This window comes from Vigna umbellata, chromosome 1 (genome assembly GCF_029865625.1).
Source record: "Vigna umbellata cultivar VRB3 chromosome 1, Vumbellata_1.0, whole genome shotgun sequence".
Taxonomy (NCBI): Eukaryota; Viridiplantae; Streptophyta; class Magnoliopsida; order Fabales; family Fabaceae; genus Vigna; species Vigna umbellata.
This window is the reverse complement of record NC_142165.1, coordinates 99,445,493-99,464,683: the sequence shown is the minus strand read 5'-3', so window position 1 is coordinate 99,464,683 and position 19,191 is coordinate 99,445,493. Positions and strand designations below refer to the sequence as shown.

The following is a 19,191-nucleotide window of genomic DNA, read 5'->3' as shown; positions in this document are numbered from 1 at the left end:
TCCTATTACTTGTCGGAAACATGTACATATCTACAAATATTTAAAAAGTATATTTTATAAACTTTTAAACTAAAATTATAAAATAAAATATGAATTATTTTAAATATAAATTAAAATTTAATAATTAAACTTAACCTATTAACAAATAAAATAATTTTAATTTTAATTAAATTTAACTTAATAAAATATAAATTAAATTTTTATTTTAATTTATTGTGAGTAATGAATACTTGTAAATACGAATAGTTGATACTATACTCGAGTTGTTTATAAAAAATATTAAAATATCTGTTATCCATAATATTTATCAATATCAATTATTCATTATAGATTTATCGACATATACGTATAATTATTTTTGTCATTTTTTTAATAATAACCCATTTAAAAGGTGAGTTTTCGAGATATTCAAATACATTGAATAAAATGATTGTGAGATCAATTTTTTGATTTTTTTATTTAAAACTTTAATAAAATGGTTATCTAATTAGTTGAACAATTTATTAAATGTGTTTATTTTACAAGGGCGAACATTAAATTTATTGCATAACTACTTGTTTATGTTATTTTAAGAAGTAAGTTAGTGCATAAATATTTGTTTATGTTTTTTGTTTTTTTGTTATATCGTGTAATCACGTCACACTCCTTTATATAGTTTGGTAGCTGTTTGGTAGGTGTTGGGGACCCTTGTGGAAAATAACATCAATGAATGAAAATGACAACTGTACTCAAGAACAATATTCATTTTAATTTTTAATAAACTTGACTTTTAATGTTTTCAAGGTATATGTTCTTTTATGGTATCTCAGATCATAATTTTATTTTATCCAAAATATTTATAGTTTATATTTTTATATAACTTATAAACAATTTATTTTTTAACTTATAAAATTCTCAATATTTTATTTAAAGCATATATGTTTTAAATTTAAATTTATTTATATATTTTTTCATAAATTATTATATTTAATGGTATAATTTAAAATAGAAATTTTGTATTCTATAACGTAGAATATTATTTTATATTATGAAATATAAAATAAAAATGTATTTTTTTGTATTTCAAAATGTATAATTTTTTTTTGTATTTCGAATTATATAAATTGAAATATATTTTTATTTTTTATTTCTGAATATATAATCTGAAATATAAAAATTCATATTTTAAATGATATATTTCATAATACAAAATTTTATTAAGTAGAAGTTGAAATTATGAAATTATGAAAAAGATAACCATTTTTTATTAGTTATTTTCTCCTACGGGGCAGGGTTAGGCCCATATATCCTCTCCTTTGTCACTGGGCTCTAGGCCCGTATATCCAGTTAACTGCAAAATTTATGGTGAAATCGTAAGGCTGAGAAGGGTGGACGAATTTGAAGCCGTTAGATCACATTGAATGGAAAAAATATCTCTTGTCCCTCTTCTTCCTCTCGTCTGTCTGAAGGAAGAAAGAGTACCGCGTCAAAATTCTTTGTCGTCGTTTCTTTGCTTATTTTCTCTTCCCAAAACCATTTTTCTCTCCACATCTCAAACTTTCCTCTTTCTATTTGTTTCATCTTGGAGTTGCCACGGCTCTGTTCGAAGCCTGTGAAGAGGAACGTGTTACATTTCAATTCCTGAATATTCAAGGTACGGAAGAAGTCATTAACGCCTCGTTAGTTTTGATGAGGTTGTTCTGGTGATAACACGGCCTGTTCTATTTTCGTTGTAATTGTTTTTGTTTGGATTGTTTTACTTGTTTGATTCTCTCCTCTCTGATTATCTGAGTTTAGTTACTTTCTTACTCTTTCTTGTTAATAGTTTGTGATTTTCAAATTAAATTACAATTAGTGGAAGAATTGAACCAAAAAGATTATGACCAGGGAAATAATTACTGCAACCGTGAGTGTTGAATTTGTTGGAGTAGATATTATTCGAAGTTGAATTGTGTGAAACGCGTTGAATTAGTGATACGTAAACTTCTGGTGTGATGCTGGGGAATAACGTTCGAGATTCGAGCAACACTATCGTTGTAGAAATTGCAAATGGGGCTGCTGTTTCGGAAGAGTATAGAAATCTCTGAAAGGAACGTGTTGAGCTGTTTTAATTTAGACCACTTGTGCTGTTTGCAAGAAAAAAAGAAACTGCCTTCCCCATCACCTGGGCCACGCCCACTAATTGTTTGTGTCTTTGGTGAATATATTAATTGGGTTTAAATTTAACCAATATTAAATAAAAAACTGTACTTACACCTAGTAGTTAGGGAATCTTTATAATCTTGTCACACCCAAAGGAACTTGACATATTTAAATCACTCTTCGTGTACAAGATTTAACACACAACAACATTAATAATAGTAATGGAGTCTATAGTCAAAAATTAAGATGGTTAATTAATTTCTTAAATTGTTCTGTGCATCTGTTTAATTAAGTCATAAGTATTTCTAGTAATAGCAGATAATGTTGATAGATATAGAGACTGATATACGAGAATTGTGATAAGAAGGAGATTAGTAGTAATGGGTTAATTAATATAATAGTATAGAAGGTTAATAGAAACCTGACTAGGATTATTATCCTTAAAAAAATCAGAGATATAGATCGGGAAGAAAAGGACTAAAAAGAAGAAACAGATTTAGAAGTCTAATCTAATGGGTCTGACACGTTGACTCCCTTGAAGAAAAGTAGAACCCAGACGGTAGCCCCGCGCAGGACCCCACCTAAAGAAAGGCGCAAGACGGAAATAACTAACGGCAGAGAAGATAAAGCAGCTGAAACTATGTGTGAAAGACCTTCCCGCGGGAGAGCCTTCTCCGATGTGAATAAACAGGTTTTAGGACAAGACAAGAAATTGAAACCCTAATTTTTGACTGGGTTATTTTTTCTATTGAGATAAATTAATTGGGGTATTGAAACCCTAATTTTTAATATTCTGGGTGATAAAAACTCAGATTTGTGTCATTAAATATAACTTCACTTTTCATTTTATTTTAATCAAACAATTAATCTACCTTTATCCTTACCCGTGATATAAATATGATTTTTAATAAAATCATATTTCGATTATATTAATATATATATATATATATATATATATATATATATATATATATATATATATATATATATATATTTATTTATCATTTTTAATTTATTATTTATAAAAATAATAAATTATAAAATCATATATCTATATATATATATATATATATATATAATTTTATAAAAATAATATTCATAAGATTATGTATTCGTTATTAAAAAAAAGAAATTTTTATTTAAGTATTTATTTATTAAATGATAAAATTGTGGAAATTACTATGGATACCACCCTTTTATATAATGGTACCGATGATAAGGAGCTGGTACTTGAATCCACAGTGTAAAAAAAACACTATGATAACACAGTTTCCGAATTCCGTCACTTTTCAAGAGGCTCGATCTCTCTGTTTCACTATATCTAGCGGTAGTTTCTTTTACATGTGTTTGTCCTTAAATTTGTTCACCGTTTTGCTTCATCAAATTTAGTTCAATTTTATGGTCCTATATATATAATGCATTTTTGGTTGAATATTTGAAGTCAATTCCTGTAATTTTTTTTCAGCCGTTTTTAAATCCACAACAAAAGAAAAATTTTGTTCAATTTTTTATGATTCTTTCAACCTTCTTAGGGACTAAAAAAGTTTAGGCCAAGACAAAAGTTTAGGATCATCATTCAGTAATCTTTTCACATGCATTTTGTAGTTCTGTGTTAGTGGAAGTATGTATTTCTCCTCCTTTTTCCTTGTAACGGTAAAACGTAGTATGAGAATGACAATTTGTTTGTGTTATGTGTTTTGAATTGTCAAATTTCATCTTTTGATTCCATGTGCAATTTATGCAGTTCTGAGTCATTATTTGTTCCTGTTTGGTTTGTATTTTTCTGTTCAACTTTCATTGCCAATTTCATTTTTTTGCAGCATATGACTTAAACAACTTTGGTTTCGGTAATGGCACAAGATACTGTTTTTGGTGCTGACTCACCTCGACGACGTCTGTTGCGAGATCAGGTTCAAGTTGTTAAAAGAAAGGATTCTGATCGCTACGAAATTGTTCCTATCCAAGATTCCCTGTCATTTGAGAAAGGATTTTTCATATTCATTCGTGCGTGCCAATTACTGGCTCAAAAGAACGATGGAATCATATTAGTAGGAGTTGCAGGTCCATCTGGAGCAGGGAAAACTGTTTTCACTGAGAAGATACTCAATTTTATGCCAAGCATAGCTGTTATAACAATGGACAATTATAACGATTCTAGTAGAATTATTGATGGAAACTTTGATGGTAAGTCTTTCTTCAATTATTTACTTTTAAGTAGTCTATGATGATTGTGTATATCTGTATTTCTTGTTTCACTTAGGATTTTGCAGAGTTTTCTTTTCTTTGCCTGAGTGTTACTTCCTGCTACTCGTGAGTATGACCGAGAACTTTTATTAGCAAAGTTACTTCTGCTGCTAATTAAGAAGAACTCAAACTAACTTAAGAAACAGAGGAAAAAAATAGGGTTCAGAGTAGAAAACAGAGTGATACGTGTTTATTTCTCTTCATGTCCGTAGTATGACTATTATGTGGTAATATAATGTTCGTGTACTTTCATATTCATCAGATGTATTGTATTTTTTTAAAACAACGTTCTAAACCTGTCCACAAATGGTTTCATGCGCATTTTGTTGATTTTGCCAAGGTCAATCTAAAGCTATTTTTTAGCAATTTTCAAATATACAGCTTAGGTTCTCTATGGACGGTGACAGACGTGTCAAGATTTTTTTTGTGGGTTAGGGGGCAACGGGTTAGAATTGATGAAATTTTTCAAGAGATGTGGTGACAGTCCCTTGCTACTTTCTTTGCACACAGTAGATTGCACGACCTCCGTTTTATTACATGTTCAATGTATATTTGAGTTAGAAATAAACTAGCTATATTGTTAGAATATTTACCCTAATTATCATGATTATATTGTGTCTAGAGTTATCCTATTTATCATGATTACATTGTGTCTAGAGTTATCCTATTTATCATGTGTCTAGAGTTACCCTATTTACGATGATTATATTGTGTCTAGAGTTACCCTATTTATCATGATTATATTGTGTTTAGAGTTACCCTATTTATCACGATTATATTGTGTCTAGAGTTACCCTATTTATCATGATTATATTGTGTTTAAAGTTACCCTATTTATCATGATTATATTGTGTCTAGAGTTACCCTATTTATCACGATTATCTAGAGTTACCCTATTTATCATGATTATATTATTTTATTTTTATAAATAGAAGATTATGAGAGAGATCAATTAAGCCCTCAAGAATTATTTCTTTTCAATATCAAGTTGGTATCAAAGCAGGGTGTCTCAGTCTCTTCCTACTTGGTCTTTGTTGTCGCCGGTGGCCAGCGCCGCCATCGGCGGCTTTAAAAGTTTCATCTTTTCTTAAATACCTCAATGAGCAGTCATGTTCTGGTTTTAATCTAGTCTCTAAACCCTAGTTGTTGTCCGCAATCGTCTGACACGGTTTGCTGCTGTCTGGTGTCGTTTGCAGTTGCCTAGCGTCGTTTGTCCTTGTCCACTTGGCACTATTTTTCTACTATGAGGAGTTGTCCACATAAGTTTGTCACCATCAACCTCTGTTTGTCATTCCGACGTCGTCTGCTAATTCCCGTCACCGACCACCACCACAGTTTAGTCCGACGACCAATGGATCTGGATCGCCTCCTTGAGTCATGGTCAACCATGCCTGTGTCGAGGGCTAGTTTTCATCCAAGCACTGTCACATGCGCCACATCTGTTCAACCTCCGCCGCCGCTGCCGTCTCGTTTTCTCTGGCGAAGTTAGGGGTTTTTTGCGCATCGAGGAGCGCGACCCATCCCTCGTTGTCGCTGCCATTCATCTCGCTGGACCAAAAGAAAAAAAATATTCTTTGTTTCAGCATTGTTTTTTAGCTTCTTTAATGTGTATTTAGCTTTGCATATGGTAGCAGTTGTGATGTTTCTGATGGCTTGTGTCATTTATTTACAAGTCTCCAAAGAGAGTCAATGCTAGAGACCATTATGATTTTTCACCTTCACAATTTGTCATGGGTGCGTCGTCATTTCCGTCGTTTGCCGTGAGGGGAGTATGTTTCCCGCCACTGCAATATGTTTCCAGCCACTGCATGCCCCATCGGTCAGTGATGGTAGTCCCTGCATTTTTGTCCTTTCAGTCACTGCAAGTCCCCCATCACCTCATCAGTCAGTGATGGCAGTCCTTGTAGTTTTGTCGCTTCCAACCACTACAGGCCCCATCAGTTAGTGATGACAATTTAGTTCCTGCAGGCTCCATCAGCCAAAGATGACAGTCCTTGGTTTTAGCCACTGTAGGCCCCAATTAGTCAGAGATGACAGTCCCTGCAGTTTTGTCGCTTTCAGCCACTGCAGGCCCCAATTAGTCAGAGATGACCGTCCCTGCAGTTTTGTCGCTTTCAGCCACTGTAGGCCCCAACTAGTCAGGGATAGCAGTCACTGCATTTTTTTTCGCTTTTAGCCATGCAGGTCCCATCCTTACTTGATGGCAATCTAGTTTTTGCAGTTTGTCGTTGTCTACCACTCATCATTCACTTTTGATGGAAATCAACTTTGTCAAAGTCATCCTACTTGAAGGTTCATGGTGCTAGATGAAGTTTCGTGGTTGTCCAATATTATTCTCCATAAGCTTATGAGGATTCTCTTTTGGTTATGCTGATTTGTGAGTCCAATTTTGTTTATAGACATTCTCTTGATGGTCTGAAGCATATGTGCATCTTGTTCGAAGCCAAAGTTACCATGTCTATTGTCTCGACATTTGAGACAAGTTCATTTTGTTGGAGTGAGTTTATTTATTCCAAACTTGGTACAATACATACAATTTGTATGCTTCAGCTTGAGGGAGTGTTAGAATATTTACCCTAATTATCATGATTATATTGTGTCTAGAGTTACCCTATTTATCATGATTATATTGTGTCTAGAGTTACTCTATTTATCAGGATTATATTGTGTCTAGAGTTACCCTATTTATCATGTGTCTAGAGTTACCCTATTTATCATGATTATATTAATTTATTTTTATAAATAGAAGATTATGAAGCGCTCAAGAATTATTTCTTTTCAATCTCAAGTAAACTAGCTATATGAACACAGAAACAGCAACCAATAATAATAATGAAGTTGAACAAAATAATGAAGTGGATTGTTGCTGAAAGCACCGATAAATAACCTTTACTGTCTATGGCTATCTCTATAATATTGCCTGACTAATAATCCTAAAGTTATTTGACCTCAATTTCAGTGTTCTTGGAAACTCATTCAACACCTTAAAATTCACATTCATGATGTCAAAAGCGCAAAAGCAGTGCTACTAGAATTCGCTTTGACGTGAAAAATCATTCCTGATCAATTTCCAAGCTCAGACTTAAACAAAACATCTTTTTAATTTTGAAATTTGTTGACAGCCGTGGAGACTCCTAATACATTGTCATAATTTCCAAGTTTGCTTTGCTGGCCTAATAGTAAATATTAGTGTAAATTACACTAATAAACCTTGAATTTTATTCAAATTACATTGACACTCCTGTTTTTATTATTATTATTATTATTATTATTTTTTTATTTTTTCTTTAATTCTACACAAACCTCCTCATTGTTTTAAAAGGCATTACATTTCCCCGTCTTACTTTACCCATGTACCCATTTACGTTTTAAAAACATTACACATGTCTCTCTCATTGCATTACACATGCACCTTTTATAGGAAAGTTATTGTAATGATGAAAAAAAATAGTGTAAGTTTAATTTGAAAAAAACTTCATGGGATCTCAACGTAATTTTCTCTATATATTACTCAATTACTCATTCTTACATAAACACATACTTATCATCTATTGTTGGCAATATGCACAAGTTTCCCATAAATCTAATCTAATTTATTATTTTCATTTATAACCAATAGTTTTACTTGTTAATCATATAAATCAATGTTCAAGAAATAAGAAGGGATGTTATGAAACACTACATTCTAATGTCATTGTTATTTGAAACAGACCCTCGGTTGACGGATTATGATACCTTGCTTGAAAATATACAGGGTCTTAAAGCAGGCAAGCCTGTTCAAGTTCCACTATATGATTTCAAGTCTAGTTCTCGCATAGGTTACAGGTTGTGTACCTTTTTATTTTTATCATTTTAATAATGTGCAATTGTCTATTTTCTAGTTGTTCTATCTAGCTTTATTCTCACAGATTAGAGAAACGTGGAAAAGAGAATACAAAAGCTAATGAAATTCAACAATGTTTTATATGGATCAAGTTATTAGATTTGAAATGCTTTATGCGCAGCATTAGAAAATTCTTGTCATCTGGTTATTTGCAATTGAATTATTTTTAGATTCTTTGTCAATAATCGACTGTTCAATTATTGAGTGTGATTAAATCAGTTTCATGTTTTGATACTCAAATTGAAAAGTGATTTTAAAATTATACATTCATATAAAAGTATATTTAGAAAATCACATTTTATTTTAAAACTATCAAATGTGTATGTAAAACTATTTATATATATTAGCATGTAAAGCTGTTCTTTAGAGATGCAGTATAATAAAAGATGTTACCAAGCAAAATACTAAAAAAATATTTTTTCTATAAATGGTGATTTTTCAGTATAAATGAGATCACTTAAAACTAAACATATTATAATTTATCAAAAAAAACTTACATAAAAAAGATTGGTTCTTATTGGAAAGACTGTCAAACACCCGCCCAATAAATAGTCCACATTCAAACAATATATATTTGTGTGTGTAGTTTCCTCTCCATCCCCGGCCTCTCTTCTTCTACTATTACCCCTAAGCACGTCATTCTTCTCTCTCCATTCTTATTCACGTAGCATGTGTAAATGCACACCTATTAATGCATCCGCCTTTGGAAATCCACAGACACGCAAGAGGTACAGGACAAAATGTATAAATGTGGAAATACATGAGTACTAGAATTAGCATCATATTATTCCAACCGAAGATCTTGTTTCATTTATGCTTATTTTGTTCTTTCCTTTTCTACTATTTTCTTTACAGGACTGTTGAAGTCCCTAGCTCTCGTATTGTAATCATAGAAGGCATCTACGCCTTAAGTGAAAAATTAAGACCTTTACTTGATCTTCGTGTTTCTGTCACTGGTGGAGTTCATTTTGACCTTGTTAAGCGTGTATTACGGGACATTCACCGTGCTGGTCAAGAGCCTGAAGAAATAATTCATCAAATCTCTGAAACGGTTTTCACTGATCCCATGTTAGATTTTTTAGGAGTGTTGAAAACTTGCATTGCACAATGTAAGACCGATTATTTTGTTTCCCTTTGTAGGTATATCCTATGTATAAAGCTTATATTGAGCCAGATCTTCAAACAGCACATATAAAAGTCATAAACAAGTTTAATCCATTCTCTGGATTTCAAAATCCCACATATATATTGAAGGTGATGTCCTATGCTATCATAGTAAGGTACTCTATATTTTTAAGTGTACTCTTGATGATACATTGTGTTGGTTGTTCTAGTCAGCAAGAACTGTGACAGTTGATCAAATCAAGGAAATTATTGCTGCACAGCATACTGAAACCAAAGAGGAAACGTATGACATATTTCTTCTACCGCCTGGGGAAGACCCTGAAGCTTGTCAATCATATTTGAGGATGAGAAACCGCGATGGAAAGTACAATCTCATGTTTGAGGTTAAGTGATGGAAAACTAGTCTAGTGTTATAGTTATATCAATTTTTAAGAGAATGTCTAGCAAACAAGGCATAATTTTGAGGGGGCTGTAAGAATGCATACAAAACTTAATTGAACCTGTGAGAGATGCTTATGGTCCCTTTAGGTTTTTTTAAACTATTTCAATAAGCTTCAGGGAAAAAATGATCAAAATATGTTCTTTGAGCTTAATTTAGTAAACTTCATATTGAAAGCTTATGAATAAGTTCTTGTTAAATATTTATGTAAGTATTTTTAACCAAATGTGTACTTTGAACATTTATTTTATGCCAATGTGTCACTAATAATATTGTTTACTTACAATATTTTTAAGAACCTATTATAATGAAAAGAAGCTTATTTAGCCCCCTGTATAGTTACAGTACAACCACTCATTGGTATTGTGATACTTAATAAGACCCCTGAAAGAGAAAAAGAAAACCATAGATAAATTTTCAAAAGCTTAAACTTTTGAACTTTTTTTCGGTGTACATATCTACCACAGACTCCTTGCAAATTGAGTTCTTGAAATTAATGAGACATGTACTCCCACTTATTTTTCTTCTTTTACTGACTTCGGTACGTTGTTTGTCTCAAACCTGTTCTTTGGTTGATGCCTTTTTCAACGTATGGAATTATTTTCTTTTCAACATCCTCCTTCCTTTTGAGCTTGAGATTTGCTGAGAATTTTGCACCTAGAAGTAAAATTACTGAAAAACCTCTATAATGGTAATGAATTCTTGTTTCAGGAATGGGTGACAGATAGTCCATTCATAATATCTCCTCGAATTACTTTTGAGGTCAGTGTGCGCCTTCTTGGAGGGCTGATGGCCTTAGGATACACAATTGCTTCTATCCTGAAAAGAAGCAGCCATATCTTTCGTGATGATAAAGTGACCATAAAAACTGATTGGTTGGAACAACTGAATCGCACATATGTTCAGGTATAACGACATATTGTTTCTATCATTCCTTACATACCTTTTATGCTTGTTGATTGTTATGTGACAAGTAGTCTTAACTTTTGATATTTCCTTCCTCTTGAAAAAGGTTAGGGAAAAGATTAAAAATATAGAAGAAATTCTTATTCAAATTCTTGATGAAAGCAGGACAAGAGGATTCATTATGTAAAACTCCACTGCCTTACATATAAATACTATGATTAGTAATAAATAACTCATCATATCCCTACAATGTCTCAATAGTCCCAATAACTAATAGTATATCCTCGTAATTCAATACTCCTTCTCAAGTTGATGAATGGACGCCTATATTTCGCAGTTTGCATGTAAGATCTTGCAACTGCTTTGTGCAAAGTCCCTTTTGCAAACAAATCTCTCAGCTGAAATTCTCATGGGATGTAGGATATAATGACAAGACCATTATTCTGTTTGTTTTTGATCTCGTGTTTGGTCCTATCATGTTGGACTAAATTGTTAACAATACTTATATCCTATTAGTTATCACAAAAGAGAGCCATAGATTCTTCTCTTTTCACTTTAAGATCATTCACTTTCCATACTAGAACATGCAATATTTTGGGATGGATCTCCTATCAGTAACTAACCCAACATAGTTTGCATCAATATACATCTCCATATTTAATTTTCCATCCTTCTTGAACAACAATCTCTTTCCTAGACTTGTCTACAAGTACTGAAGAATTCTATTCACAGCCTGCAAATGTTGCTTCTTTGGATCATTCATGAATTGACTAATCGCAATCACAACATAAAGTTATGTTTGGTTCGCCAGGGGCTATAAATGAATGAGCTTCCCTACTAACAATGTTGTCAAACACGAGGATTGTAGGAAGATAAATGATTGTAATTCAAATATTGTACCGAGTACATATATGAAAAACTATATTTGTAGGCCTATGCATGCATTAAAATTAATATAAACAAGAAAAATAACTCAATATATTGTAAATATTGAGATCCAATACATAATACAAATGGAATAATAGGTTCACATGTCATATAATTGCTCATAATAACCAATAAATTCGTATTGCTTAATACAAACAAACTATCCAAGGTGATAATTTGTCCTCCTCAACATAGTCTTCCTCCTCATTAATGTCATACTGTCAGGTGACAGTATCAGACTGACAAACCAAAATTGTTCTCATTTAAGTGTAAACCTTGGAATAATAGTTTACTGTTAGTCTTAAATTCTTTCTTCTTTTGCCTTCGTTTTCAAACCTTGTCTAAAGGTACCACTTCCATCATTGACCATAATAATTCCTTGTACCATTTTCCCTCACCTATTTCTTATGTGAATCTGCATAAAATGTTTTAGAGCCAGTATCATTTCAATACAAAATGTTATGTTTGCATTAAGATTATTAATAACAAATGTATCTATTAAAATGATCATCTTATTTGTTTACCGTTGGCATTGTTATTGTGTTTTATTGTAAATATCCTTATTAACTTATTTTCTAGTGTTTGTTTCTCCCATGTGTCCTTGTTAGATGGTATTAGAGTGGTCCTGGACTCGGTTTTAAACATAACATTAACACAGTAACATATTCCAGCCCTCAGGCACTTATTCAAGCCTAAGAACTTCAATGTTTTTGGCTAGGCCTGGAGGTGTATGGAGGTCGAGATACATGCCCTTACCTATTACATGTTTGTCTTTGTTTCTTTTTGCTTTCATTCACTGAATACTTTATTTAAGCTGTTTTCAAGGTGCAAGGGAAAGACAGGAACTATTGCAAGTTTGTAGCAGAGAAACTGGGGTTGGATGGTTCCTATGTTTCTCGCACTTATATTGAACAAATTCAGCTAGAAAAGCTTGTGAACGATGTGATGGTATAAACTATCATTTAACCTTTTATTTGTGGTTTAAATGTTTATACACTCAATCTCTAATCTGATTAAACTGCAGGCATTGCCAGACGATCTTAAGTCAAAACTCAGCATAGATGATGACGTAGTTTCAAGCCCCAAAGAAGCCCTTTCCAGGGCTTCTGCAGATAGAAGAATGAAGTATCTTAATCGGTAATTGTTAACTTTCATTACCTATTTGTCCTGTCTTAAAAATAATAATGATATTGCTTCTACTTGCTTTTCATATTTGGAGTAAGAATTTCTGAATCTGATTAAAAGTTTGTTAAAGTAATGTTTTTGTCATGTTCTTCTCGTTTTGTTTTCTGTAGTGGTATTTCACACTCATATTCGACTCAAAGGGACAAGATTCTACCTAAGCTGACTAAACTTGCTATAAATAACAGAAGATTCGATGGAAGAACTCTGGAATCACCTGCATCGATTGCTAACCATGTAATATATATATTTTCCTTGAGAAAACATTTAATTGCAATCATTTTGGCCTCTTCATTTATCAATGTATCACCTGTTGTGTCTTATTTTGTGGAACATGGAAAAGTACTTGTTGAGTCCATAGACAGAAATGTTGTAACATAATGATATACAATTGCAGTGCATATTGGCAAGAAACTTCAGAAAATATCTATGTTAAAATTTTATGGAAATTATATTCACCTGGTGTTTTGGCATATAGGTGTTACAAGTAATAAATGTTTGCCATTGTGCCTAAGAAGTTGAATTTTCTACCCATCTAAATGATTCATCTACTGATATTTGCTTTTGAGTTGTCCAGGGGGTCATCACTCAACTTTCTGATCAAATTTCCACATTAAATGAACGAATGGATGAATTCACCTCCCGTATTGAAGAATTGAATTCAAAGTTTGCTAGCAAAAAAGTTTCGGCCAGTCAACAAAACTTGGCTTCACAGGCTGAGGCCGGTAATGGCTCAGGCCCTACTTCCTTGTTTGTAACTGGATTAGGCAATGGTTCATTGACTGGATCATTGCTGCCTAATTCTTCATCATCTTCTCAATTGGCGAAAGAGTCTCCCCTGATGGACGAGGTTGGTCTCCTGATTTTTTAATTCACGTGACATGATTGGTTTGTCCAAGAAAGAGAAAGGAAAGAGAAAGAGTAGAAAATGACAAGATCTTGTAGATTTTTTCCTAGGAAATAAGACGGAAGGGAAGAAAAAGTTAAATAATAAAATGAAACAAATGGCCATAGTAATAAAGGTTAAGAACCTAAAGATAAGAATAAATTAGTCTTTTAATTACAAAAGATTCTTTTTCTTTAATTAGAAGGATAGACTATATAGATGGGTCAATTCTTTTCCTTCCTTTCTTTTTTAAATGCTAAAAAACAGTGAAAGGAAAGAAAATTTTGGTGGTTTTCCTTCTCTCTTTTCATTCCTCCCAATTTCATACCTTCTAAACACGCCACGCCATGACAATGCTATGTGCTACACATATCTCATATGCATACTGTGCATGTGTCTATTGAGTGTAAAGATGCGTACTATGTCTCACCTGAGATTGAACATGATGTGAAGGACTTGTAATGGATGGGAAAAGATAAAGATTAAATTTGTATAAGGTTTTGTTGAGATGGTCTTGCCCGTGTTTAGGAATAAACTTAGATACTTTTAAATGAAAAATACAACAATTTATAGTCTTAAAATCCAAAAGTCATTAAATATTATTTAAAGTAATTGGGAATAATTTAATGAAGATTAATAATGTCATTTACCCATTTTCCATATTCTGTTGAACAACATATATGGTTCCTTATAGGAAAAAATGACTTTCACCCACTTTTTACTTTACAACCTTTTCACAATTCTAAATAATAATAAAATATTAAAAATAAATTATTTAATTAAAATAGAAATTAATTTATTTTATAAAAAATAATTAAACTAGGAGTAAAAAATTTATGCAGTTGTGAACTTATCATCCTCAAAACTAGGTGGATATTATGTTTTGATATTAAGTGATCTTGTCAAACATTTTCATTCAGGAGCTCCCATTTCTCTTCATTTCAAACAACATCGAGCACAAATTTCTACTTTGAAATTCTGCAAGGAGCAATAGACAATTGAGTTCTTTATTTTAATTATTATTTTTTAAAATAGGTATTAGTTATTGCACGGGGACAGCGTCAAATCATGCATCAACTTGACACTCTGAGCAATATTTTGCATGAATACTTTGGAGAACGGTCACGCCTTGGAAGACCAAATCAGACAGGTAGAATGCGTGAACCTGATTCTGTTGTCATCCCTATGGTTCTGACTCTGGTCATTGGTGTTGTTGGTGTGTTTTTGTTCAAGGGTGTGACATCCCAAAAGTAGGCTATATATGTGTTTCTTTCTATTTGTGAGAGAAACCTTGTAAATATAACTAAAGCTTAAAGAGTTTGTGAAAACAATTACATCTGCGAGTGACTGCTTCACATGAAGTACTAGTAGTAGTGGACGACCTTTTTGGCATTCACTTAAGAAGTAATAGAGTCGTGTGGCATCACTCAATGTATAAACTTCTGAGTGTTTCTTCCACTTAGTGGAATACTGAACTTGCATATATCGTTTATGGCTTACGTGAGACTACGATAGATCTAAACCACTTGACTGTTTTAGCGGCGAGTTTACTCAACGTAATAAACTGTTCGTTTATACAAAATTGTCTCTAAGTAATTAAGTAATATATAATTTATGTAATTTTACTATAAAATTTCAGTTGAAAATCATAATCAATATTTACACTACATTCTTTTGGTTAATTCTAATAAAAACCATAATTTCTTGATTGTTAAAGAAAATAAAAGCATGTGTTGTTCATTTCTTTATATCACTTAATTTCAACTCATATTCTTCTTATTTTCAAATTCAATGAAAGAAAACGAGATAATGTATCAGAACTTGAAAGACAGTGATAGAATATGAAGGAAAGATGTTGATAGGGGTGAGAGTGAGAGAGTGGGAGTGTAAGAAAGGGGAATATAATTGAAAGTTTACTTTAATGTTCTTTTTATTTCCAAATCATGCGCATCAAATGAAAAGGGTGTATTTTACGTGTTTCTTTATGCTTGCTTATTTTAAGTTATCTGTGATTTGTGGAAGTGTCATTATCACCCTCGTACAGTTGTGACATGAAATGAGAGGAAAAAAAAACTGACTGGAGCGCTTATGCTTATGCTTTTACCCTTGTTTTTTTATTTTTCTAATCCAACATCCACTATATATAGTGTTACATGATATTATTCTTTCTTTTTGAATGACAGAAATCTTACTTGACCAACACATTTTTTACATTAGTTTTTATTATTATTTATTTTAATTTTTTACAAATACAAAAAATAATTCTTTTTTTTATCATTTTATCCCTATAATAAATTTTCAAACGATTACTTTGGTGTAAAACAAATCACTGGAAAAGGCAATGGTAAGAAAATAGAGCCATTTGGACGAAGAAGAAGACAAGGAAGATGAGTTATAAGTTGCGCCAAAAGCGGACATTTGGATGTGTAAATATATATATATATATATATATATATATATATATATATATATATATATATATATATATATATATATATATTGACACATTTTATTTTATGTATAATTTTATAAAAAATAAATAATTTTAATAATATAACAAGTTTTGATATATAAATACCATATCTATATATTAAATTACATATATTATGATGAGTTTGCTTAAAAAAAATTAAAATACAATTTTACATAAAATATAATTATTAAGAACAATTTAAATTATATTACTTAATAAAATATTATCTAAATAAATTTAAATTTTGAAAAACAAATTTAACTGAGTAATTTTAAAATATAATTTTTAAATTTTAATATTTCATAAAATAATTTTAATATTATATATTAAATAAAATAGTATAAATATATGAAGTCAATTTTTTTTTAAAAAATTATTATTAATTTTGTTTTACAAATATTTTATTTTAATTACAATAATTTTTAAAAAATATTCAAGTAAAATTCGGGATATCCATAACCCACCTCTTTAGCAAACAATTAAATATTCGTATTTATTTTCGAAGGATATCTATTAAACAATTATTTAATATTTATTACTTATTTTATGAATATGTTCAGTTTTCTTTTTCATCCTACAGCAAAAACTGAATTTTATAATTTTTTTCCTGTAAAAAATTCTTTCACCTATTTATTATCACCACTAGATATACGCAACTTTTTAACTATATCCTTTTATTGTTGATATAGTTTTTTATATTTCAAAAAATATATATTTTTATTTAAAAAGAATATTTTAAACTATAGAAATATATAACTTTTGTTTAATTTAATTAGAAAAAAATATAAAATATGACAAATATCAAATATTTGAATTGAAATTTGTAAATAGAAAAATTATTAAAACTTATAAAAAAATTATTTAAAAAACAAATATAAAAATAAAACTATCATTTAAAAAAGCCAAAATGAAAATTGATATTTATTGTAGTGGTATACAAAATATTTCATATAAATCTTATAAATCTTTTATATATAATCCATAATTAGTCATACTTTATCATTCACTATCATACAACTTTTTAGTCTGAGTCTTTAAATTCGAATATCAATATTAAGTAAACATGACAACATCAAAATTGATGAAGAAGATAAGTTCAACAAAATGCAACACCATGAAAGTAATGAACATAGTCATTTGACTATAATGGAAGAATCAATTCGGAGAGACAACGAGAGACAATACATTGAACATGATAAATCTACTTTGTTTTCAATCAAATCACTTTCCACGGACTTATTACTTAATGTGGTTGCAAAGGTAAATTCTGAATCTTACATTGATCATTACAACATGAAAGTATATTGTAGAGAAATTTTGCATGTCTGAAAAGACAATTATATGTGCCAACAAATTTCTTTAGAAAAGTTTCTGTTGAGTTCATGGTCATGTAAAGAAACAAAGACATTTGATATTTTCATGCAAAGTTGTAAGGAGAGTGAAAATATTGAAGCTTTGTATAGAAAGAGATTGAGAGAAATAGTTAGATATAAGGAAAATATTGAAAATAGGCATTAAAGATTTGAAAATAACTGCCAAAAGGGGTTATCTTGAAGCAAAATATGTATATGAATTTGATCTTATTGTGTTCATACGATAATGATTTAAGAAAAGAGTTGAGTATATGCAATTTTTAAGAAATGTCAAGTGTGTTGTAAGGTGTAAAAATAAGGTAGTAATTTTGTTAGGTAACCAATGGAGAAAACCTTATGCAACACTGATGCGCAATCTAACTCCTTTATGTTTCAATAGATAATGGAATGGTTGGAGTACCAAGAAGTGTTATTCTTGAGAAATAGTGGATAGTGAAAATGATAATATAATATTAAAAACTCATGTAAAAATTATAGGTGAAATGTTGAGTTAGACTTTTTTTTTATAATATTTTATTTTATTTTATTTAGTTTTAGTAATCTTCCAATCATGCAAATTATTAGTTTTTTTGAAATAGAGTATTTGTAATATTTTGTTTTACAATTATAAATACTTTTTTATAATATACATTATGAATAAAAATGTAAAAAACTCCAACTATTTTGTGTAAAACATGTAAATAAAAAACGGTAGAGAAAATAAAAAAAAATCACATTTAAATAATTAAATATAAAAACACTAAATCCTTAAAAATATTTCTTTTTATTTATATGTTTAAATACAATAAAAATAATCAAATTTATTTCAAATATCCTAAATTGCTATATTTTTAAATTTCTTTTAAAATAAAATTTCTTAAATATATTTTTACACTTTTTTTTATTTTGGGTTAAATATGTTTTTAGTCCCTAAACTATTTGCCGTTTCTGGTTTTCGTCCCTCTTTCAAAGTAAGGTACAATTTGGTCCTCATTTTTTTCGAAACGTTCGTTTTAGTCCTCGAAAACTAAACACTATTTAAAAATTTGGTCCTCATTTAGCAACAAATGAGGACTAAAACCAAAATTTCGAGAACTAAAACGAACGTTTCGAAAAGAATCAGGACCAAATTGTACCTTACTTTGAAAGAGGAACGAAAACCAGAAACGGCTAATAGTTTAGGGACTAAAAACATATTTAACCCTTTTATTTTCAATTTTTTATGAATTTCAATTAAAAATTCTATATTTTTCATTATTTTTAAATTTCTATTTTTATTTGTTTTTTCTAACTATTTAATACATTTTAATATGTTTTCCATTTTAAAAATTTAATAAATTTAATTAAAATATATATATTTTGTTATATATTTAACTTTCTATTTTGATATATTTTTCTAAATAAAACTTATTTGTAAACAAAATCTATATATTTCTATAACTTTAAATATTATTTTTATATTTTTTCTAAATAGAAATTTGTATTTTTCAAAAACAAAGAAAGTAATTAAACTGCAGCTATAATAAAAGATACGACAAAATAAAATACATATAATATAATAAATATGTGAAAAAGTTTATTCCTAAGAAAAAATTCGCAAATACGTCTTATTCTTTCAAGACTTTTATTAAAGGAAAATAAAATTATATAATA

General features: G+C 30.1%; 1 protein-coding gene across 2 annotated transcripts; it reads left to right on the top strand.

Annotated features, from left to right (window-relative positions):
- Window positions 1-1,397: 1,397 nt before the first annotated feature.
- On the top strand, window positions 1,398-15,212 carry LOC124819614 (Phosphoribulokinase / Uridine kinase family). Of its 2 annotated transcripts, XM_047291167.2 has the most exons (12): window positions 1,398-1,633; window positions 3,942-4,305; window positions 8,076-8,190; window positions 9,104-9,299; window positions 9,389-9,502; window positions 9,583-9,756; window positions 10,524-10,718; window positions 12,471-12,593; window positions 12,670-12,782; window positions 12,941-13,064; window positions 13,405-13,677; window positions 14,749-15,212. In XM_047291167.2, exons 2-12 carry the CDS (start codon window positions 3,972-3,974, stop codon window positions 14,965-14,967), a joined length of 1,980 nt encoding a protein of 659 aa, XP_047147123.1. In that variant the 5' UTR covers window positions 1,398-1,633; window positions 3,942-3,971; the 3' UTR covers window positions 14,968-15,212. The 2 variants fall into 2 exon arrangements, with proteins under 2 accessions (XP_047147123.1, XP_047147124.1); XM_047291168.2 differs by lacking the exon at window positions 1,398-1,633 and having other exon boundaries at window positions 4,138-4,305; window positions 8,120-8,190.
- Window positions 15,213-19,191: the final 3,979 nt, after the last annotated feature.